The sequence below is a fragment of the Chelmon rostratus genome, chromosome 14 (genome assembly GCF_017976325.1).
Source record: "Chelmon rostratus isolate fCheRos1 chromosome 14, fCheRos1.pri, whole genome shotgun sequence".
NCBI lineage: Eukaryota > Metazoa > Chordata > Actinopteri > Chaetodontiformes > Chaetodontidae > Chelmon > Chelmon rostratus.
In genome coordinates this window covers 11,496,972-11,521,744 of record NC_055671.1, presented here as the reverse complement: position 1 = coordinate 11,521,744, position 24,773 = coordinate 11,496,972, and the positions used below count along the sequence as shown (strand labels likewise).

Genomic DNA, 24,773 nt, shown 5'->3' with positions numbered 1-24,773 from the left:
ATGTCAGAGGCATTTCTGCAGGACATGCCTTTGATTGGGCTTTGTTTTGAAGTTGATGGTCTCTTGGCCCCCCTGCTGGCCAGGAGGGACGGTGAAAAAAACTGAAGGGGATGTGCTGGATTGAGATGGACTCCAGCCCAGATGCCAACTCAGACTCTGACTTTGCTCTTCATCCAAGAGCCCCGCAAAGAGGGTGGGTTTTAAACCACGGCTTCGAAAGCACAAGTGCGACGCATCAGAACTGGTGATGGATCGTATCTGGTCAAACCAAAGGCTGTCTTTGTGAAAGGACAGTGTATTTTATTGATGAAAAGCCTTGGAAATCCTTTCATTTTCGATCATGAGGGTTGGTCAGTCATGCTACTTAGAAGCACAAAGGCTGTAATTGCTCACAGGAATGCTTCTAGGGAAGATTAATAGCAGGTTGAACAGGCCCAGCTGCCACACTGCTAGCTGGGAGGGAACCACTTGATAAAATTCAGATTTTATTGCTGCTGCAACGTGGTCATCATCACCTGAGAACTCCCAGACAGCACTGGATAGTACGAATGGCTGGTGCGACATCCTGCCACTTTTTTTTCACTAGCACCAGCCTGCATGTTTATTTGTGGTGTGTTATTGCTGAGCTTGACAGCACACGTTTGGCGCTTTAACATTGCTTCAGTTTTTGCTATATTTATATTTATTGCTATATTCTGAAGTAGCACTTGCTTTGGGGGTGACGTAATGCATAGCAGGCATCTCTGGCTTTGGCCACTAGAGGAGGCTCTTTACCTATAAATGATGGTGCAGAGCAGAGACAGAGAGGATTATCAGAGGAGAAAGTGCCATGAGGTGGAGTGAACAAAAGACAATGAGGTAAACATCTCCTTAAATAAATGCCAAAAGGCACACAGGCAGTTTAACAGAGCTTCCCGAGCTTCAAGCTAACTCTACATACAATTTAGAATCACTGTAAACAGTTTAGGCCATTATTTGTGTTTTATTGCTTGATAGATTAATTTACACCACCTGAGCTCACGTTCGACTGTCTCAGTACCTGACACTACTTCTAGACATCATCATCATTTAAAGGAGGAACACACAAGTGTGTGCGTGTGTGTACAGCATGTGTAACAATCTGCCATATATTGAATGACTGAAGAGAATAATGACTTTTCCATTTAAGCAATAATCAAGAACTTCTATGTAGGCAATAAAAGAATTGTATGTATGTATATTAAGAGTTGGTGCATTTTTGCAGCTTTATTCTTTACATTCAGACCAGTTGGAAGCGGATCTTGAAAGTGTGGCTTCTCCTTTTTTTCTTCTTTTTTTTATTGCTTCTTTTATGTGTGAGGTCAACTTCCTGAATTGCTTTCTTCCCCTTTTTTAAAATAAAGTGTGTGTGTGCGCGTGTGTATATGTGTGTGTGTGTGTGTGTGTCGGCGAGAGAGAGAGAGAGAGAGAGAGAGAGGAGGAGGAGGGAGAGAGATTATGGAATGCTGTGATGTCATCAGCCCAGTCATACACACAAAGACGAGGAGGACCCACAGGCGCTCTGACTCTCTCAGCTTAGTTAGCATACACTGCTGTGGAGCGGCTGACTACATCCCACTGTGAGTACTTCAGCTAATTCTACCTTCTCTTCCAACTCCCTTTCACTTTGTATCACTTACTTTCTCCGTCCACTTCCCCCCTTCCCCCGGGTTTCCTTCTCTGCACCCTGCAACGTGTTTAGCAGACACAAATCTGTATTCCACCAGTGTGATAGTTCTCAGCCTGAGACAAGCTTTCTTTCCCTCCAAGGCTGCTTATGTGGTAGCCATTGTTCAACTACCCACTGTGATTGGAGGAGTCCATTTCAATCTCCTTGTTAGATAAACCGGCTCATGCTGTCCTGGGCTACGACCCTGCTTTTGTTTTGTTTCTCTCTCTCACAAACAGAAACTGACCATGTTGAAAATGGAGCCGCTATCTCGTGGGAGTTTTAGGGAGAAAGGAACATGGGTTTGGGAAGGGATGTGTGGTGGGGAGGGGGAGGCGGGAGGTGGGCTGCTGATGACAGAAACAGTCCCATTCCTTTGCAATCTTCTCCCATTCTGGGCTACGGACTCTCTGTCAGTTTAGAAACAGGGTTTTAGGCTCTTCCGTATTCACAAAGGGAGGGACAAGATAGCAGCTGAAACAGACTTTCCAAAGGAATGACTAAAAGAAAAAAGTTTCCCAGTGTGACAAAGGCGGGATTGAGAGATATATGAGACGCTGCAACTTTAAGGAAAATATCAAATCTGTAGAGCACAACATAATGTTCCCAATGTTTGTGTCAAGTCTTCTCCTTCTTGTTTTTGTCTTTTAGATTATCCCAATGATGACCTCCAAAGACAAAGCAAACTGACATCTTAGCAGGGTGGGGAAACTGTCTGCACAGCACAGAGAGGAAACAGGATTTTGTGTGTGTGAGAGAGAGAGAGAGTGTGTGTGATTGAACAGTATGCTCAAAAGCGCGTGTGAGGATGAGCATGATTGATTTATGAGAGGAGTTTATGTGTGTAGCAAAGAGTGATTTTAGGATAAGTAAGCTGTGGAAGTTTTCTTCTAACGACATGAGGCTATAAACCAACACTGTCCACCTCAAGAAGCTGCTGGCCAAAGGACAGCGCCTCCTCCCTCAGAGTGCTTGGCCAGGTGGTACCAGGTTAAGCATCCCCCACCCCCCACCCACCCCCCCCGGTTCAGCCGCCAACATGCTGCAGCAGATTTTAAAGGACATGTACATCGACCCTGATGTGCTGAATGCTCTCAACGAGGACCAGAAAAAGACTCTGTTCCTGAAAATGCGCCAGGAGCAGGTGCGGCGCTGGAAGGAGCGGGAGGAGAAGCTGGAGAGAGAAGGGGGGGACGCTGAGTGCAAGAGGACAAAGCCAAAAAAAGGTAACCACGCCAAACCCACCACCACCACCTCACCTTTTGTTAACTTTCCTTCCCACTGTTTATCTACTGCCGCAGGGCGCACCTTCAAGTTTTTTAAACCCCCTGACCATCGCACAGAAACCCACCTGCTCCCCTTTGCAGGATTGCATTGTGTTTGCGCAGTTTGCTGCGCTGCGCCTGATGGAGAGTCTCAAAGCTTAAAAAGTGCACTGCATCGGTTGTGACAAACATCCTGCGCTGCTGGATGTGCTGTCGCCGCTGCAGCTCATGTTCCCTGTCATCTCAGCAGCTGTTTGCCGAGACGAGCACGGCGTTTACCTGAAGTCCTATTTGGCAAGTTTAAAGTTTCCTAAAATACAAACTTGGGCTAACAAACACCAGCTGCTCCACATTAACGTGTCTGTTATGTTAGAAAAAAGGGAGACTTGGAAGAAGATGACGTGCAGCATGACTAACAGACAGAAAGCAGAGACCATTTATACCTCACTGACATCAAGCTCTATTTGTCTCTGAAGTCCTAAACAATTACAGCAGATTGATGATGTTGGTGAATTAATGTTGACATCTCACTCGCAGATGATGTTAACATTTACACAAGCAAAGTAAAGTAGACGTCTTACGCGCCCATGATGGCGAATGTGAAATGTGCGTTCACACGTATATTTAGGTCATTTTGTTCCCAGTCACGCCACCTAATGTGAGCCTAAGAGTGACAGAGAGGAATATTTCACTGGTTCAGAGACGTCACTCATGTCTGGAATGCGCGTCTGATGGAAAATAAATGGCAGATGAGAACACAGGCATGATAGACAGAGACGACCAGAAAAACCGAAAAGGCCTGCAAGGGGAATTGCACAGGCAGCGCGGATGGTAAATGGGTTTATCAGGAGCTGGCTTCTGCTCAAAAGCGACAGTTGGAGTCAACAGTGTACATGCAGCAATCAAACAAAACAAAACAACCAGAAACTCAGGAGGCCCCAAGTCTGTCCTGAAACCGGTTTGACGCGCAGAATCTTGCCTGTCAGCATTTTCTCTTTGGTGGTAGCAAGTGGCGGAGTGACGAATGCATGGCGTGATGACTGTGACATAACAAACAAATCTCTGTATTTTTGTATTCCAAAGAAGGCTCCCAAGATGATAACAAGCAACTCAACTCAAGTGCTGTACTTCAGTAGAAATCATGCTACATCTACATCTCAGAGGCAAACATTGCACTTTTTACTCCACGTCTGACAGCTGCAGTTACTAGTTACTTTTTAGATTACAATATTTCATACCCGTCCTGTCGGGTGATTTGTATCTCCGAACGTGGAGATTGTGAATTTGAATGTTTCTGATTAGCAAAGGATTAAGTGTTCCTCAAGGAGTTGAGAAATTTCTCCTACTTCTTAAGCTAAATAAGCTATTTTAAATGGATTAGCTGGAAAATGCATCGTCACCAAGCTGAAAACAGGCCTGTTTTTCTGAGCTCATGAGAAGTTGAGTTTTTAGAAATGCATGGTTCTCACAGGACAGCTGCAAGCACATGCAGAGTGTATAGAGTGTGCTGCATTGCTCCCCAGCTGCGTATGAAGTAGTTCAAAGTAGCTCAACCTTAAACATCTACAGCAGTAAAATGCAACTTAGGCATGAACGCAGCTGTAACATTAATCCAAACATATCATATGTAATACTAAAACACTCGCAGGGACCATTTTACTGCACAATAAGTACTTTTGCTTTTGATACTTTAAGTACATGTTGCTGATAATACTTACATATGTGTACTTAAGTAAGGTTTTGAATGCTGGAGTTTTTTCACAGTGTTGTACTAGTACTTTTATTGAAGTAAAGGATCTGAATACATCGTCCACCGCTGCTAACCCATTCGAATACGACTTAAAACCAATTAACGGCACACTGCAGTTGGTGCATTAACTCTGATTGACATAGTAATGCGATCTGTCTTGCCTTGGCTAATAACAAAGCACTTACTATGAACTGCGGTGCAGAGTGAGAGAACAGTGCTCTTTCTATCTCTTAATGACCAATGCAGCTGTCCTTAGGAGGCTGGATGGAGACTGCAGGCTGAGATCACATGGTCTCAGCTCCTCTCCACACAGGCTCCCCGTCCATAGCGCGGAGGAAATGGTGGATAGTATGTGTTTCTGTGTAAAAATAGGAAGTGAGTCAACACTTAGTCCTCCGAACAATTAGCAGGAGGTGAAACAGGAAGCATGCAGGAAATGTATGTGTTTGAGAAACAAAGAGGGAGCTGGATTTTATCTGGTTGGCCTTGTGGGAGAGCTCACATGCTCTGTTTGTTTTTATGGACAGAATGAAGCTGGCGTCTCTCTCGGCCGCTGTTGACAGTTTCAGCCCTCAGCCTTTTCTGATCATGGGACTTTTGTTGGGTTAGGCTGACTTTATGGTAATGTGTTTGTAATGTAATGTGTTTGCGTGAGCGTGTTTATGTCGTAGGTTCACTGGTGACACTTACATGAGGCAGAGGCAAAGTTCACGGCTCAGTGTGTGACCTCCTTAACTTTTTTCACATCTGTCATTGTCCTGAAGACGCTTTGACGTGCTTCATTCTGTTCACTTAAACACGTCAGTGCACAACACCATTTATTGTAAGCTGCATTTCAGATGCTTTAACACTGCCTATTACAGTAGGACCTGGGATGCATGCCAACACATTAAATTAGGTGTCTTTTAAATGTCCCCACACTCAGCTGACATGATTGATCTCACCTGCACCTGACAATGGCGTTGTGGTTTGTAGCTGTCACTTTGGACTGATAGCTTGTTTACCGAGGTTCTGACGGCTGTGGTTTCATAGTCATCCTGGTATGCCCTGCAAGAATGCGATCCACAGGGCAAGCTGGCAAAACCAGTTCACTTTGAAAGAACTGTATGTTTTCCTGTTTTCAGCCCCACGAGGTCTCACCCTCTGAACCCGTGTGAGCCGGCGTATCTCTATAAAGTAGTTTCTGTATGCTCCCAAATATAGTCACAAAGCAGTTGCATTATGTTGCGAAAGTGTGTGTGTGTGCAGTGTTTGGCTTGTACGCTTATGAGGACTAGGTGTCCTCACAAAGATAGACAGATCAGGAGAGGCCAAGAGTGAGACCAGCTCTCATGTAATGATGTTTTAGGATGAGGAATTGGGAATAGGTTTAAAGTGGTGAATTAAAAGATGGTTTCATGTGAGAATTAGTTCACATTAGGGACTGAAAAACCATGAACACAAACCATAACAGCAGCCTCTACTTATCAGATACACTGTGATAACTTTTCTATTGGAATGAACTGAGCTACAACTGGTTATCTGACAGATCTCAATATTTCAAAATAATTGTTTACAAATTGTGGCTGTGGTTTTAAGACGCCAAAATAATCAGATAAATCAGTGTTTGTCAGATTGTGTTACATGAAAACAACCATATTCTAGTGTCACCTTTCATTTCTTTAACCCTTAAAGCACCTCTGCGTAATTAGCATTTTTTTTCATAAATCAGTGCCTCACAATAACTCATGTTGTGTGTGTGTGTGTGTGTGTGTGTGTGTGTGTATTTCTCCAGCCAACAGTAAGAATGTGAGCTGGCTGCTCGGCCGGGACGGAGATGTGGCGGTCATTGTGATCGGGGAGGTGGATGAGCTGAGCTCCAGATTCATCTGCTCAGGATTCGGAGAAAAGAAGGCGCAGAGTCTTCAGAACAATGCACAGTAATTCACCTTTGTGATATAAAATGTGAACAATACGTAACATAAAAAAAATAGATCAGTGTTTCAGCGTATTAGTGTTGTAATTTGAAGGATTATTGGCGGCTCCTGTTGTAAACATACTTAAGATATAACATTTTGCATGGAAGTATGTGCACTGTAAAGAATTAAGATCTGTTGTGATTATCTGCAGCCATCAGACGATCTTGAAGAGCAGAAAAACCACAGAACCTGTCAGAACTGAGAGAGAGAACTTCCCTCCTAAAGCACAACCTGGAATATCACTGAATTTAAAGGTGTGTACCAGCTTGAAATCAAAGCATGTTGACCTTCGGGGTGCTTTTCACTGTCTCCTGCCCCCTTTGTTATTATATGCACTATTACTGTTTACCACAGTGAATATGAATGCAAAACATACAAAAGCTGGCCTGTCAGACCAGTTTATTCCACATTGTATTTGAGCCTCCAAATTCTTTCAATCAAAAGTAGAATTTCCTGAGTTGTGATATTTTGTGTGTGTGTGTGTGTGTGTGCGTGTGTGTGTGTGTGCACTTGGTGGTGTGTGAGCTGTTGATTTTGGAGTTGGAAAGGGGGTGGCGGGGTGGATGGAGGAGGGGTGGGTGGGTGTGTGTGTGTGAGGTGTGGGGGGCACGTCTCCTTTTTCACGCTATCTTAAAAAGAGATTTGCTGCGTTGTCATGGCAACCGTGCACACACTGAGCCGGAGCGGAGCCGGGGTGCACGGTCTCATCTGGCCTGAGCGCGCCGGCTCTCCGAGCTAAAGCTGCACGCTGCTCACTCAGTGGAAATTTCTCGCGCGCCGGCCAGTCGCTGACTCTCCTGCGGCCACATCGCCGCACCCACCGCGCGGATATGCCATTAAACACCCCATCCCCATTTGCAATATTCTTCATTTGCGTGACGGGCTCGTTTCAGCTCGTAACTCGCTCTCAAACCCCGTATTTCCCCTTCACTCGCTCCCAGTGACTCACAGCAGAGGAGGATGACGTGTCGCCTTCAGTCTCATCTAACATGGCACTGTCTGTCTCAACAGGAGAAATGTGAGGAGACGAGCACTTTACTCCCTCTGCCGGTGAGTCGCGGTAACTGCCTGCCATGACTGAGCTCTGCGCTGTGGGGTTGCATCATGGCCTCATGTAATGTCTTTGTTAAACCCACAGGTGTCAGTGAGCGAGCATTCATCACCCCCAGCAGCAGAAAAAAAGGTACTTATGAATTAAAGTAATTGTGTTTTGTTTTTCTTTTCAGCTGCCCCAGTTTGAGCTTTTTAAGATATGTGCCTGCTCTTTGTGTAAATTATAGCTGCTTTTTAAAGCAGCAGACTGTTGGTTTTCTTGTGTCATCCAACACATTTTAAACCCAGCCCGACGTGTCCCAGCAAGGTGTGATTAACAGTATCGGGAGCCACTCCTCAGCTCGTCTAAAATGTGCTTTTGGAGTGTCTTTTCATGGCAGTCCTGGCCTCTGTGAGGAACAGGAAATGGTGGTTAGGCCAGCTGTCCCCTCACTCCCAGCCTCTCTGCAGATCATCTTTCTCCCAGCATTCTCCCTCTCTGCGCTCCCGCTCGCCTGAGCTGCCGCACCCCTCGTAGATCTCTGGGGAACAGCTGAACTGAACTGTCCTCCCACCGGCTCCATCATCGCTCCAGCCTTGGGTTGTCTGGGGAGTACGCTCTCCATCGCCCCTCGCTTTCTTTCTCTTCCTGCGCTCACGTGCACGCAAATGTGTGTGTGTGTGTGTATGTGTGTGTGCGCGTGTGTGTGTGTGTGTGTGTGCGTGCAGGTGACACGCACTGCCAGAACAGCTGAATCACAGAGGCAAGGCAGGATTTCTGGACTGCCCTAGAACAGATGGTTGATGAACTTGATCAGGGAATTAAAACGCCAGAGATAGAGAATGCGTCAGTCGCAGATGGATGGGATTGTGGGGTAGTCTCCTGAGGTTTGGGCGCGTGAGCTCGCCTCTGTTCTCTGTTTTTCCCTCCTCTTTGCCACAGAAGGAAGCGTCTCTCCCTCGCTTCTTCTATCTATACCAGACTCTCTATATGACAGGCCCCAACACATCTCTGGCCAACCCATGCCGATGTGGCAACGATCATCCACACCTTAGGAGGTTTGGCCAGTCTGGCAGCCAAAAAAAAAAATTACAAATTACAAAATTCATGATTTTGTTGAATGCCTTGTTTGTAGATGGAGTGATTTGTGTCTGGAAACCAGAAGGGGGCTGCTTCAGTGCTGCAGATGTGGCGGTGGCTGCTGCAGGTTTTCTCCAGTTGATTTAGAGAGGGAAGGAGTCAGCCTGAGAGAGAGGGGGGAAGAGTGAGATTGTTGATTAAGAAGGCGTAAGATCAGGAAGGAAGATTAGCGAGGCAGCTTGATTTCCAAGTCACCTTATAATTTTCTTTCCACACATCCTTAAACTCTTAATCAGTGGTCATAGTTCTGTGTGTTTCATTGTGGCACCGCGTAGTCACTGGAGAACCGTAATTTGGTGAATCATTTATCCGGTGATTTAATCAGACATGACAGTAATTCCACTGTATGTGAATTAGCTGTCAACACTGATCGCGCTCCTCTGTCCTCTTTTGTCACTCTTCCCGCCGCAGCCCGAGCTGAATTCAGCCAGCGCGGCTGAGGAGAAGTCAGCTCCCCAGCCCTCCATCTGCTCCAGGCCTCCCGTGAGAGCTAGCCCTGTCAACGTGAGACCGGCTTCTGCAAGCGCAGCGCCAGGCTCTGTCAACACCAGATCCGGCCTCGGAAATCTGAGGCTGGCCGCCGCACCATCAGCTTCCCCCAGCACCACTGTCAGAATAGACTCTGGAACAACGATACCCACCAAAGTTGGCCTGCGCGCACAGGAACCTCCGAGGCTCTGGGAGTCACAGGGTGGGAAAGGTGAGTGAGCATACAGCATGGGTACGGGTGCACGATGGGTCTGATAAATCAATAAATAAACATTTCCTCTACATCTATTAAATGTTTTTCAGTCTCTGCAGTCTTTCATTTGCTGGCTAATAGAGACAAACACCCAAACAGCAATATTAATGATGGCTGGTGTCATCATGGATAAACACAGCTAATAGAGACGTCCCTGACATCCCTCTCCATGAATCTTACTCTAACTTCTCTTATGGTTCTTCAGTTAGATGCTACATATTGGAGAAGCCTAGAAACTGATGTGGGTTGAAATTTGAGTCCACAATACTGTAACTAGCATAGATAACGATCACCGCTGAGCCCACAACAGAACCTGTTCCACTACTTCTTCTCTGAGAGTTATAATGGCTGTGGAGAGCTGAGCAGGACCAGTCTGAACAAAGTTCACACCAGATAGGTTTTTCAGCGCCGCAGCAAGGAAGAAGGATTTATTTCCCCAAACCTAATACGCTCGCCAAATAGTGCCTCAGCCCGCTGGAATCTTTATGGACTGGCACAGCAAAATGAGGCCAGCCTAGAGGGGGAAAAAGGCTTATGTGGCTGGGATTTGTGTCGCGGTACCACATCGCCCCCTCACACCTGCTTGTTCGGTCGCTTCCGTCATGGGTGCGCGTGAGCACTGAAATTGTCAATAAGCGCGGGGGTGACTCAGGTGCGTGGTCATTTAACCACATGGAGTCACATGCCAGAGATCAGACAAATATTAGCTTGAGCACTGGTTCTTCACAGCAAAATCACATGACTTTTTGTTTTACGGGGCAATATGAACCCCCCCCCCCAAAACTTCCTGGTCTCTTATAGTCATATTTCTTTAGTGAACGGTAATATTTTACTTAATTAAAAATATTTTTTTCTCTCCTATTCAGTTAATTGGCATAATAAGTATGCACACAAATAACATAGTACAATAGAGAGCTGCATTAACGTTATACTCAATAGTTGGTTATCAGTTTACAGTAATTAACACTTCCTCTTATTTTACCCCTGATTAAACGGCGTTATATTGTTTTTTTTATGCATTAAAATATTGTTGGCACATGAGAGTATAACCATTTGATCAATACCAAATTGGTGTTGGCCTTACAAAGTGTTTTCTAAGTTATTTGGCAGCCTTTGCTGTCATTAAGCCAGTAAGAACAGGTAAGGCGGAGTGGAGAGTGGTGGCGAAGTTAGCCAATTAACCGCACATCTCACAAGCATTACATCTCATCTGGGTTTCACATTTTATTCATTTTTTCACAAAGCAGTGGGACGCTGCTCTGTCTTTCTGCTTCTCTCTTCGTGTCTGTGCTGCTTGCGTGTCTCTGCCTTGGTCCATGCAGATGTTCACTGTGTAGATAGTGGAGTTTTTTTCAGGCTTTGTCTTCATAACACATATCTCAGGCCTTGACATGGATATTGTTGTCATTATTGTCTTCCACTATGATGTGCAGATTACTTTGTGTTTCTTATCATTGTGATTCCTAGACTTCCTGTCTCAACACAGCACCCAGTTTCATGAATTGACTGAACATTCATTCACCATACAGTGACCCAGTTATGCAGAAAAATGGGTAGTGTAAGGGTGGAGTTAGCACCATCCAGTGGAAGACAGTGATACTGTAGGAAAAATGGCCAGTTGCATAGAAAACCTCATTTCCATAGGGTCCCTCTGCTGGAAAACTGTTCATCCTACAGTGCACCCGCACTGCAAACACACTGCAACAGTTCCTGATCGCTGCTTTGTGCTGGGAAGACACGAGCTTTTTTCAGATAGGAATCAGCAGAAAAGCTTAAACACAGGAGGAAGATTTTTTATTCAGCACTTGAGCATTTTGTGAAAGCGCTGAATAGGATAAATTGTCATCTTGATATTATCAGAGCCAATAATTTCCTTTAGAAAAACACAACAGCAGCCTCCCAACATAATGACACCATGACAGTTCTTCAAGGTTGAGTCTGCCTGTGTATTCTTTCACCTGCATGTTTTCTAGCACTTGTTAAAGAAAGCTGAATGAAAAAAAAATCAATCCTAAAACTATTTCTAGATCTTTTCTCTCTCTCTGTCTCTTTAGTGTCTTGTTCATTCGGGACATTCCTGGCAGTTCATTGTAGATTTTGGAGGCCGAGCAAATCTCTCCAAACGCCAGACCCAAGCTAACAAGCTCTTAATAATGTCATCAAGAAGCAAAATGACAGAAATATTTGTGAAATCACGTGTGTAGATATCGACTGAGCTAGACTGATTGAACATAGAGTATGAGAATTAAACAGCGTTTTAAGGGAGTTTCTGCTGCGCTACTGTCAAGTAAGAAATCTGTTTGTGTAGGCATGTGCCATGAGCTCAGAGCTTTTAAGGTGATTTATCAACTGGATCCGGATCAACAGTTTCGCACAACACGAATGACTAAAGTCTGGAGTGAAAGAAGAAACCAAAAGAAACATTTCCAATAAACCGTGGTAGCACGGACGTGTTTTTTGTGCGCGCGCCTGCACCCACATTAGTGGCTGGATGCGAGATCAGTGGGCAATGCCAGGGCAGCGCACAACAGACGAATGCAGGAAAAAGAAAGGGAGAGGAAAGGGAAAGGAACAGCTGGCGTGGTGGGAGTTGAGGTGGGCCGAACACAGTGCTGAATAAATGTGTCTTGACTCTGGACAAAAAAATACTGACTGAGTGTCTGTCCTTGACAATGGCAGGAAGCGTGTTCCAAGGGGAGGAGGAGGCTGACTAGGATAAGGCTCATGCCTCAGCTGTTTTCTTTTGAATGTGGGTAATGACAAGGATTTCTGCATCCTGTGAGCAGAGACTGCGGCCCTATGGTGGAAGATGAACTTATTTAGTATCCATTGGAGCTGGACTAAAACTTGTTCTGACCTCCAAAATACAACACTGGAGATTTCAAGAAGTTGTATGTGGCATTGGATGCCGTGACAAAAACTAATAATGCTTTTATTACACCAGAGCTGAGGATAAAATGTATCACCAAACTGAACAGTATCAAGCTCTCGATACTGTCAGGATGCAGCTGTCGACTTTCGGGAAATCAGGTGCCAGATGTGGGTTTTTTTGAAGGTTTGTGGATAAATAACATTTTTAATTCCATTTGATGTAATCTTTATCATCATCATGGTCATCATTTATTTATCATTTTAAAAAAGACTAGCCTAAAGTTGTTTTGATTACAGTAAGGTAAAAAATCTGATTAAAAAAAAAAAGCTTAAGAAATCAGTGAGAATTTTTTTTTAATAACAGAAGTAGAACTGTGTTTTTTATGTAGTGCAAAGAATTTGCTAATTATTTAATCCTTCTTTCTCGTCATGTGTAACCTTAAGCATTTTCGGTGCTGTCAGAGGACCTAATTTACTGCAAACTGCATAGATCAGTATCCTCTTTCAGTGGAAAACTATTCGGGAACAAGGGTGAAAATTAGCTTAAACGAGTCTGCTCCTTCTTAAAAAACCTGGCCAAACCTCCATTTTTCATCTAAAAAACTGGAAAAAACGGATCACTTGCCGCTAGGTTAAAGTTGCGTGTCGTCTGCATAAAAACGAAAGTGAGGCACGTCATGTTTCAGATAGAAGTTACTCAGTATCGGAGTGAGTGTGGTGCTGAACCCAGAGATGCAGAGCTATGTGTTGCGTGTTAGCGTGTGTGTGTCGTATGATGTGAGCACATGCAAGCATGAAAGTGTATCCAGCAGCTGACGGTGTGTGTTCACGTTTATAAGCCCTCCTCCGTCTGTCGGGCGGTCGGCTTTTCCTCTCCTCTCTCCTCACCTTCAGAGGGAAGGACACACATTCCAGCGCTGCTTCCCGACTCTAGCCCTGGGCGACGCTCAGCTAGAGCTGATAAGTGACAGGGGCCCCAGCCCCCCACACAGGAGCCCCCCTCCACCCCACCCCCCGGCTTTACTTACACACACACACACACACACACACACCTCCTCTCCTCCCTGCCCTTCAGTCCACAGACATGCTGCTCGGGAATTCTGCCCTCTGCCCCACTTCTGCCCCCCGCCTCCCCACCACACCCCCACCTCTCTTTCTGCCAGAGACGTGGAGGTCTTTAAAGAGATAGATTGGTCTTTAATTTTTGTGCTAGCCTGGTCAGTGACACTGCCTCCCGCCCCCTCCTCTTTGTCCTCCCCGCACATTTACGAGCTGGACTGAGATGTGAGGAGTGGCGAACGAAGGCTCGAATGGGAGATTAATCAATCTCGACGAGTGATTTAATGCAGAGATTCTCGTTCATTTTAATAGGTGTTTTCGCAGGTAGCTTTAATGACTGTTTCTGCTGACGGAGCTGAGAGTGCAGCTACTGGGGAGAGTTTCAGGCAGAAAGGCGTGGGGTTTTAGCATTTTTTTGGGTGTGTTAAGACAGGTTCATCAGGTTACCTGTTTGAAGGTATTAAGGGTTTTCTTTCAAGACATGCTCTCAATACATAGGCCTACAGTATGTATACACTCTATATCTACTTGTAATATTTCTTCACAACAGTCAATGCCCATAACACCAACTCTCCCTCTCCTCCTCTTTCTATCTCTCTGTCTCTCTATTAAGCATTCCACTCAGACCTGCACCGAGGCTCTGAGCTCAAAAAACTCTCTGACCATGAGTGTGTGTGTGCCTGCGTCTGTGTTTGTGTGCGTCTCTGCGTGTGTGTGTGTCTGCGTGTGTGCTCGGTGCGTGCCTGAATGTGTGTCAGCCTCAATTGCTGGAGCCTATCCAAGGTTTCCGTGGTGACCACACAACACAACGAGACAATCAGAGGCAAGCCCACGCAGCGCGGCAAGAGGACATTAACACAGGAACCGCGGGTCAGGGGGCAGAGGAAGGCAGGGCAAGACGGGGAGAGGAAGAGATGAAGAGGAGGGCGGAGGGAGGGAGGGAGGCGTCAGAGCCACGGGGAGAGGGGCAAGATAGAGTGAGGGCGAGGAGAGAAAGGAGAGTAAACAACAATAAACAATAACACAACCTTTAAGGCTACTTTAGGTCTCTCCTTTTCATGCCTGCAAGACATCAAGAGCTTTAAAGGTTTCCTGGCCCCAGGAGTGCCTGTGTGGTTTTGGCTGTACCCCACCTCTGTGTCTGTGCGTGTGTGACTGTGTGACTCTGTGCTAGGCCGTGGTGTTAGTCAGAGATGGCTGCATGCGTGACTGAATCTATGAGCAGGAGGGCTGTGCAAAGGTGCACGTTTGTGTTTGTGTGTGTGTGTGTGTGTGCAAGAGAGAGAGCACGCACAGACCTGAATGTAACATGAGAACGCGTGTGTGTCTTTTGAAATTCAACTGCTAGAAGCCGTGTGTACGCTTGTGCGTGTTTTCACTTCGTTTTGTGTGCGTGTGTGTATGTGCGGACATGTATTACTCACATTGTGGGGACACAAACCTGTTTACACGGTCACATTGTGAGGACTGTCTTCCTCATGGGGACAAAACACAAGTCCCCATAGTGTAACATTCAGGGTGAAGACTTGGGTTAAGGTTAGGGTGAGGTAAAGTTTAGGTTAAGATTAGTATAAGGGTTAGAGTTAGGCAAGTGGTGGCTAGGTTATGGTAAAGTCTCCGGGAAATGAATGCAAGTCTCTGTAATGTCCCCCAAAGTGATGGAAACATGTGTGTGTGTGTGTGTGTGTGTGTGTGTGTGTGTGTGTGAGCGTTTGTGCGTCTCTAGCCGTGCACGCGGGCGCTCTCACATATCTCTGTCCCCCGGGGATGACGCTAAAAATATGTGGCTCCTCAAGCCTTCTGGTGTCTGAGCAGCGTCTGTCTGCTCTCCATTGCTGTCCCTGTGGCCCTCCCTCCCCTCCGTTACTCCTGTTCCCTCCATTCCTCCCTCAATTACACCCTCTTCCAAACACAGTACCTCAGCAAGCGCACACACACACCAACTACACCCAGCTGTGTCCCTACTACACTTCCACTGAGGATGACCTCTGTTCAGCCAGAGTGGGATAAAGGGATGCGAATGAAAAGGAGGGTATAAAAGGTAAAAAAGAGTGAAGAAAAACGGAGGCACAGTGTTTGGAGGGAGGAAACGATTGAGTGGTGTGGGAAGACTGGATTCCTGCCTTTACAACAATAATGTAGCATAGATGTGCTGACTGTGTAGCCGTCATTGCTCATGTTTTTTATACCACTTTGCACTGAAAAATAAGGCGTTCATCAGTTCAAACTGATTTTCACCTGGTTTTCATGTTGTCATGCTCCCAAAAAGGTGTTGTGTTTCCTGCTGCAACAAGACACTGACCACTGCACTTTACAGTAAACACGGTTCCCTTGTGACAGGCACAGCCCAGAAAATCGTCTTATAATATACAGTGAAGAGAAAAAATGGGAGAAAAAATGCAAATGAAGTAATGATTGGGTGCTAGAAACCCTGTAAGGAAGCTTAAAAAAGTTTATTTCAAGATCCTAATACAGTTTATGGCAGATACAGAGTGTAGCACTTATAATATAATAAACCTCAATAACAAAAAACATACAAATAAAGGTTCAAATCTATTTATTTATATCAGGCACTAAATATCACCCACATGATGCCCCTTTATATTATGTATTTTAAGCTGGTTTTGATATATTCACCGCATGCACTGCAGCCAGGTTGACGTACGTTGGAGCACTTAAAGAAATCTGACCCTCTCTTTTTGCAGATATTGGTGCATCAGAGGCTTCTCGGAGGGCTGCCTCGGAGGAGGCTGGGTCACCGGGGAGTGCGCCAACCTGCGCAGGGCGTGGCCGGGTGGCACAGCTGATGAAAACCTTCAGCGCTGAAAGCACTACAACCCCCATGCAGACCCCCTCTCGCGGCATCAAGCCTCCCCTCCCCACCAAGCCTAGCCACTTGCGTCTAACGACCACACCTACTGTGAGGTAATCCCCACACACCGATGCACATTTGCCCACACAGCTTCACACTGGACAATGACGGACACCTAACGTGGAGCCTCGGCCTGCGGGCTAATGACACGGAGAGCTCCAAAGGTGGCTCTCAGAAATGCTAAAGTCTACAATGTTGCTTTCACTCCCAAAGCACAGCAATGGAAATGCTTGAATGTAATGGTTTTCTTTGATTTTTGGATGCTGCAGTACTGTCAGCAGTCTTTGTGGGAAAGAACTTCCAAAGCAATTGATTGCAATGTATATGTGTTTGCCAGGGAATTGATGACTATCATATGTATTCACTTGTTGTTGTTGCTTTCCACTTTGTGTAACATGTGGAAAAACACGCCCTCATTCTAACACACGGTTTTTAGTCCAAATCACAAACCCTGCGCACGCAATATTGTTTACTTGCCGCTGACATTCTTTGCATCCCCTGTGAGACAGTTTGCATTAGCTCATATGCAGACACATGTGCGGTGCAGTATTCGTAGCTCAGGACAACAGAATGGGCATGGGGGGGCATAATGGGGTGAAATAAGGCACAGAAGGGTCCTCCTTCATCTTGCTGTCTCCTCCCTGGGAATAGTATAGGGTTGTTTATTTGTCACAATGCAATGTATGTCTCCCCCTGCCACCTGGCAGGAGTCTCACTACGACCTGTTGTGGACCAATGACAGTGCCAAATGCCTCGTCTGTCGCTCCCAGTGGATCAAGTTAGACAGTCGCTGCCAAATGATCCGGCTCTGTGTTACTCATCTCTGTTTCTTTCAGTACTATTTTAGAGATGTGTGGTCATACTTTGTGTGTTCTTTTTTTTTTTTACATTTTCTATAGGGAGAAGGACGTTTTGTAATGGGATATTTAACAGGAATACAATGCTCACCTGTAAAATGAGAGACGTTTTTACCTTTAATGTCAAGCTTGTATGGTGCAATCAAAGAAGCAATAAAATTGTACAACTTTTGGCTAAAAAGTCGTCTTTTGTTGTTCTTTCAGCTCTGCGTCTGTGTGAAATAAGACATCTTTTCTTTCATGTCTTGTAGCTTACAGAGGACAAACATGCTACAGTCAAATATCTAATATAATTCTTTCAACTGCTGTAATCACAATTGCACACACATATATTTCAGATATATATGAAATGCCAAACTTTGATTGGCAGAATTCAACCTACCACACAGACGGTTTGCAGCTAGTTCACACAGAATATATGTAATTTATAAATGTCCAGCCTCAGCAAATAGACCTGCATGCTTCACCAGGGCCAGTGTAAAAAAAAAAAAAAGAATTTGAATTTCAGCAGGGCTCCACATCCACCCCCACATTTGTTATGACTGTGCTCACACATTTCTTGCTTAATTTCCAGTAATGCTCTCCAAGCTTGCAAATGAAATTGAAATGTTTGCCGATGCTAAAATTGTGAGGCATATTTCCAGGTTTGTATCTGCAATTTCCATTGCAGATCGCGGTCACTTCGGCTAATGTTTGGCAGCTGGCTAATCTGTTTTAAGAAACTCTCCACTGTAACAAATCAGCTCACTGGCGCGAATAAAAGCAACACTCCGACATTATATAAGTTGACGCACCACTCAGTGATTAATGGTGATGTGAGAAATGTAAAGTATCTTCATTAACAAGATGTAGACAAGTAGTCTTTGTCTGGCAGAATGAAGTGCATTTCATGAATTTGGTCATGGGTGTAGCACTTGTGTCATAGGAGCTATATTTCAGATGAAGATAACAGCCTGGCAATTTAAGATGAGAGAGTTTATGTAATTGCAAAATGATATGGTTCCTACCTGTGGCTGGTTTTTCAAAGGCGCTGTGATGGAGAACGAGAGCCGTATACAAACAAGCACATAGACATATAAAAAGTCATAGAGACAGTATGGCGGGTTTTCTATAAAGCAATACATTTCTAGTCACTGCTTTCACTGCAAGGTGCACTCTGTCAGCGTGTATGAGCGTGTGTTAGAGCGTGTGTTGCAATAGTCAATTGTGGAGCTTTTTTCAGAGAAGTTCAGAGGACAGTGATTCATCAAGTCCTTTTATTTTCTCAACAGGATGCATTCACAAACACCCCATACCTTCATCATCGCTGTATTTTTCTTTTGGGCAAACTTTTACAAGCATCATCACCAGATATTGTTTGGGTCGAGCTGAACAGGGAAGCGTTCTACATCTGGAAACAGATGTGCCCCCACTCGACCCTCAGATCAGATCCTGAAAGAGATTCCTCTTTGGCTCAAGCTGTTTTCAGGAAGACATCGGAACACACACATATATGTGTGTGTGTGTATGTCTGTGTGTGTGTGTGTTCAGGTTTGTTTGTTTGTTTTTTTTTGTCTTTCGTCCTTTTTTCCTATGCAAGAGCATTGATTGAGTGCAATGTTTAAACCTGAGTCAAATTCCTTGTATGTGCACACATACTTGGCCAACAAAGCTGATTCTGATTCTGATATATACAAGCCAAACTCTTGGGAAATTGGTAAAACCTGCAGTTGGTGTGTTTTTGCCTTTTTTTTAATTGAAATTAAAGTGAAACTGAATTATACTGAAAATATTCTTTAAATGCTTTATCTCAAACATGTTGATGGTAGCTGTCACAGGGGTTGAAAGTGAGCCTCGTTCACCTCTCCAGTGCACATTTCCCAGCTGGTGACTCTTGCATAATCACAACACCACTGCTAGTCTCCTGGTAGAGTTCAGCTTAAACCTCACTTATACTTGCTGTACATTCTTTTCAAACGTCACAACATATGTGAATTCATGACTTTGATCAGTACAATGCTTATGCTCCCATCTGCTAAGATAGTACTTTCAAAAAGTAAGTCACAGGCTCTTTTGATGAAGCTGAAAAAGCCCAGCAAAGCTACACTTGACCTCATCTCTGTGTCATTTCAGGGCCAAAGTGATAAGACTCTGGCGCCAGAGCATGCATTGCAAACAATGCACCGCTGTCCACATGCACATGGATCGTGTTGTATCTGTGCAGGCCCACACAGAGGTAGGCACCAGTGTCACTATTATGTTCACTTGTAAAAAAAAAAAAAAAAAGTGCATTGAGCTCTAACAAACAGTCTGCAGGGACGTGAAGCCCAGCACACGTACACGTGTATTGTTTACGATCACATTTAAGAAGACAACCAACAACAAAACGCGTCATGAAACATTTAAGGTTCTACTGTGCGCACACTATAGGTGCTTGTTGCTGAAGCACACAACTGTGCAACGCCGCCTCTGTCTCCCAATGAGCCCAACAATGGCTGTGGCTGTTCTCTGATGCGCAGAGACATCGTCGAGCAGTTTCCAGGAGATATCTGTGGCGAGTCCCTTGGTATGCCCCCCCCCCACCCCACCCCCTCCTCCCCACACACTTCTCCTCTTCATCCACCGAGCCTGGCCACTGCTGTCGTCAGGGCCCTCCGACGGGAGATAAAAAAAAGAGGCTGTTGTTGTCTCCTTGCAGGAGAGATGGACGCCTGTTTCTCTCTTCTTTCTTTTTTTTTCTGCCTCACTCGCTTCACACCCACAGAAGGGGAAGTGAAGGGGGAAGAGAGGAGGGAAAAAACAACAGTGTGGAGGAAAGAAAGAAAGCTATACTGCGTGCTGTGGCGTTCCACCACACCACCAATAACCCCCCACCCCAAACACACTCCTCCTCCACCACCAGCGCCATCCACAGCACCCCCAGTAGAGAGAGAAAGAGCGAGAGAGGAGAGAAGAGAGGGGGGCCAGGGCCATGTGATACGCAGAGCATGCGGGCACAGCTTCACCCCCAGGCAGAATGAACGGGGGCCTGCTGTGTCTCTCCTGCATGATTAATCTGGCTGAGGGGCAGGAGGACTGCCACAGCCCTGCCTGCATTAACTCCCTACTCTCCAGGTCCGCATGAACACACACACTAACTCACACACCAGCGGCAGACCCATGGTCAGACACAGGTTGATATACACAGAGTGCTGTGTGTGTGTAGCTTGTAAAGAATAGCGACTGGCACTGAAGTGGATTCCTATTGAGGTATCAGATTCTGGCCCCATTAAGTTTAACTGTAGACTTGTCTTTTGCCAAGGGCACCGTCTCACTGTTGTTCAGGCACTGACACGACACTAATCCTTCTGCATGTCGCCAAACTGTAAAGAGCACCATGGTGTGAGGCCGTTCGATAGTGTCGGTTTCTAGGTAGTTCTGGGTTTCTGTGACTCATCCTCTCATGTGACCTCTGTCTCCCAGGCAACATTGTGGATGTTTGCCGGTGCCGGTCTTGTCTTTTGTGTAATTCATATGAGGCAGATGGTCCAGGAAATGTGGCTTACTCTTCAAAAATCTCCCAGACAAAGAGTATTTGGCATGTGATGGTCAAATTTTCAAATCACCATGACAGCTTCTGAGGGTTGCACAGCAGGCCTGTCATATTGTCTCACAGTATTACACTCAGCTAGTAGTAGACATGATACCGGAAAATAATGTATACTGTAAACGTCCCTCCCACGACTGGGTTTATTCCAGAGGCTGTCCCGGCATGTTTCAGCCCTGAACCGCTGTAAAGCAGGAAGTGTTTTCAGGACTGGCTATTGTGCAACAGTGGAGGCCAAGCATCAAAAGGCAGGCAGAGGGTTAACATCCTGCAGTCCGCTCCACATTAACTGGAAAGGAATGAAGTGTCAAGCATGTTTTCACCACAGCGAGACGGTCAAAACCCCTACCCCCTCCTCCCACCAGCCAGTCACCCCTCAAACCTTCTCCCCCACATCACCCATACGCCTCCCATTCCCAACAACCTCCCACAGCCATGACCAAATTATTTTCCAGCCTCCCGAGATTTGCCTTGCCAGACAAAAATCTGCAGCGCCGTCCTGATTCAGTGTGCACGCACACTCAGCCTCCCCTCATCTCTCGATGCCTCCCTGCTGCAAAATAGGTCTTCTTTTTACTAAGTTGGCCTCTGCTGAGACGGCTCCTCACGCGTTTACTTGACGGACTTAAATTACTGAACAAGTTTCCTTTCTGTGTTTACTTTCTGAACGTGAACAACGGATTGTTAAATTGCCACGTTTTGGGGCAATTGAATGAACAGGTATGGCGCTAACACAGGTGTTCTGGTTCGAAGGGGCTGAATGAAAGTATTGAATGAGCAACGGAGACAAGGAGAGGGAGGAAGCACGAGACGGAGAAAGAGGACGGACACTCAGTGATTGAGAGAATAAGTGAAAAGGGGAGTAGAATGAGAGTGAGGAGAGACAGAACGAGGGAGGGAGAGAGAAAATAAGCCCCACCAGTGAGCAGGCCACACAGCCCTGCCAAACTGCTTGAAAAAAAAGCCCCCTCTGTTTTATTTATAGTGCGCTGTATCCATGGCAACCGGAGAGGTCAGGCAAGCTGGGCCTGCGCTTCACCCTGCTCTGGGGATTAGGATTTCACAGAGGTTCTCAGATGTGAGGAAGGTGGGCTAGAGCAGCTCGCTGCTCGCCAACGCAGCCCTCCTGCCTTTTGGTGAAGTCTGGGCCCTTCGAGGGAGGAGAGGGGGAGCAGCAGAGTCATGGGAATACTGTGGGAACGGTGGTTTGTGGCGATGGGGCTGGGAGGAAGGGGACTAGCACGGAAGGGAAATGCATGTTAGCAGTTGCATGCAGAGGCTGTTTTGATTAGGTACCTTCTGTCACACGAAGGCTCAATGGACTTTATTCTTTTTTCTGGCTTGTTTCTTATAATAGAAGTTGAAACAGGTTATGTAAGGTCATGGGAAACTTTCTTTTTAGGCAAGACATCCTGAAATATGCATTAGAATAATGTCTCTGGTGATACGGTAGTATATAAGTACAAGTGATTGGACTAAGAGAAAACAAAAACTGAAATTCTCAAAATTGAAAAAGTGAGAAATTTGAATCTTCATTTAAGTTATATTGTTTGCCTTGTTCTCGCTAATACTTCCACTTTGCCAAGTAGTTTCTAAGAATTGAGACTAATTTACTCCCCCCACCTCTTTTTAAAAATTTTGTGGGCTTGTTATTTTCATCCCAAGAACGACTCCTTCCAAAACAGCTAAGCCAGTTGGAATGAAGTATTGGGATGAGAGAAGCAGAGAGAGAGAGAGAGAGAGGGCGTAGTGAGTTACAGAAGAGATGAGGAAAAAGCTGATTGCCCTCCAGGAAATGCATGGTGTGACTACAGCAGAGACCTCCAGATTCCTCCTGGGGCAGAGGACGTGCGTTGCTAGGAGATGGTTGTTGGGCTGGTGTTGCCATGTGTGGATGCTGTTTCCTGCCATGTTCTGATGTGCACTAGGACAAGGATTCTATACTCTTTGAGGACACATGTGTGAAAGGACCTTAAGAGCCATTGGAAAAAAAAACAAAAAAAAACCTGTGCTTCTGCATCATGAGGGACAGCAATGACTTCCCCCGTCTCTAGGGGGCACCCTCAGCACCTGAGTCACAGGACCAACAGAGCCAGCTTTTCCTCACTGGAACTGTGACAATCCAACATTTGTGGTTGCCAGGAATAGATGTCACAGGCACATGATCATCGTAGCTGCCTCGGAGGTGATTGGTTTGTTCTCCTTCGAGCTGAGTATGGTTTATGAGGGCGACGGAGGACAAGGCGCTGAGGTGCGAAGGGAAGCAAGGCAGTTGAGCCTCTTGGCTAATGGCTATGGGCCTGGTTGCTGATGGTGGAAAAACTAGCCAGCTTTGTGCAGCACCAGTCATGATGGTTTGGATTGGAGTGAAACATGCCAAAGTAAAATAAGTTGGAAAAGTTCTGAAGTTCAATACCAATACACCATATTGTTCCAGCGACACAACAGAGAGACAAAGCAGGAGTATCAACAGTGGGTTCAGAGATCAGGGAACAATGATCGCACCGGATTGCAGAAAAATGTTCCCACACATACCTGTGCATAAATGTCCACACAAAGTGGGAGATAACACAGAGTGACAGATAAGGGGGTTGTTCATTCAATAAAATAACCATTCAGGTGAGCCAAGACCTTGACGTGTGAATCTCAACCTATTTGATTTTGTGCGATTTTGCCTACCACTGAAATTACTTAGTTATTATGTGTATTAAACTCATTTCTATTGCTAATTTATGAATTTCGAGCTTTGAGTAGTTAAGCCCACAGATCAAGGAAATTGCAGTTCTGTAATGCCATTCAATTACATATATAATAAAATATTAATTAAAGTAACTCAAATGAAAATGGTGGCCGAATCTTTTTTTGTTGTTTCTTTAATTAAACCTGATGTCTGCATTGAGTTAACTTTCTCAAAAAAAAAAAAACAAAAAAAAAACAGCCTTTTTACAGAATGATAACATGAAACATTAGCTTTAGTGTGAACTAGGTGGACATCTATGAAACGAGAAATCTGGACTGGAGTGGATGATGAATACTTTTTGGGGGGCTAAAATAATAGAAATCACTATTACCCCTACATTTGTGTGTGGCCCTTGCCAGTGATGTCATGCTCAACATAAAATGATATTGAGGTATTGACATATTACAGTGTGCAACAGACGTATATACAACATACTGTAATGATGCAGATACAATACAGCGTCTCTGTGAGCAACAAGATGACTGTACACTGTAGGTTGCAATGATATTTACACTCACACTAGTTCACAGGAACTGAATTATATTGCACATTACAGCAAATAGGTTTTCAGGGGAGTCTCCGTGTTCAAGTAAGTAGCGAGACAAGTCTCTCACCCCGAGCAACCAGGTTCAAGCCTCTCCATCGACCCACAGCCCACCTGCTCCAGGCTGCTGTTCTGCAGCCGACCCTGAAGTCTGACCTCCTTGTGGAAGAGAATTTGACTCTAAAATAATCCACACTCATTTATTTATTAAAAGATGTTGATGTGGAAAAGAAAGCGGCATGGAAAATGATAGCTGCTTGTGCTGTTGTGAATGTTTCTCCCCGGGAATGATCCTCTCTGGTGCACAGGAACTGATACGTTACCAGAAGCAACAGCAGTAGTTTGTTTGAAATCAATACAAGAAGACCTCAGCAGTTAGCACGAGTGCTCACAGCCGCCTTGCCTGAACAAATGAAAAGAAACTTAAATTTGATTTAAAAAAAAAAGTGTTCTCAGATTTTTTCAAAAGTCAATCAGCACCGAGAACCTTGAAAGCTTTGTGGGGACAAACGAACAAAGACACTTATTGAGTGTTTCTTCTCGTTTCTACTCTGCTGATCCATAAAGGCTCAGGAATATTGTTAAAGTGGCAAAACGGAAGGACGATACTTTTATGTGCGAATGCTCAGAAGCACAGGGGGATGAAGCAGAGGTTTAGGGTCTGAGAGACAAGAAGGTGACGCAGATCCA

General features: G+C 45.3%; 1 protein-coding gene across 2 annotated transcripts; it reads left to right on the top strand.

The window, feature by feature from the left end:
• Nucleotides 1-1,474: 1,474 nt before the first annotated feature.
• Nucleotides 1,475-17,409, top strand: zgc:100829 (uncharacterized protein LOC445149 homolog). 2 transcript variants are annotated; one of them, XM_041952929.1, is made up of 8 exons: nt 1,475-1,598; nt 2,339-2,913; nt 6,477-6,621; nt 6,812-6,914; nt 7,672-7,710; nt 7,799-7,843; nt 9,245-9,533; nt 16,211-17,409. In XM_041952929.1, the coding sequence occupies exons 2-8, from the start codon at nt 2,727-2,729 to the stop codon at nt 16,432-16,434; spliced, it is 1,032 nt and encodes a 343-aa protein (XP_041808863.1). In that variant the 5' UTR covers nt 1,475-1,598; nt 2,339-2,726; the 3' UTR covers nt 16,435-17,409. The 2 variants fall into 2 exon arrangements, with proteins under 2 accessions (XP_041808863.1, XP_041808864.1); XM_041952930.1 differs by lacking the exons at nt 7,672-7,710; nt 7,799-7,843.
• Nucleotides 17,410-24,773: the final 7,364 nt, after the last annotated feature.

Bases quoted from the DNA above. Each gene is read 5' to 3' on its own strand.
- zgc:100829 (XM_041952929.1), top strand. From the start codon at position 2,727: ATGCTGCAGCAGATTTTAAAGGACATGTACATCGACCCTGATGTGCTG. The intron at 6,622-6,811 runs GTAATTCACCTT...GATTATCTGCAG, and splicing joins AGTCTTCAGAACAATGCACA to CCATCAGACGATCTTGAAGA. The intron at 7,711-7,798 runs GTGAGTCGCGGT...TTAAACCCACAG, and splicing joins GCACTTTACTCCCTCTGCCG to GTGTCAGTGAGCGAGCATTC.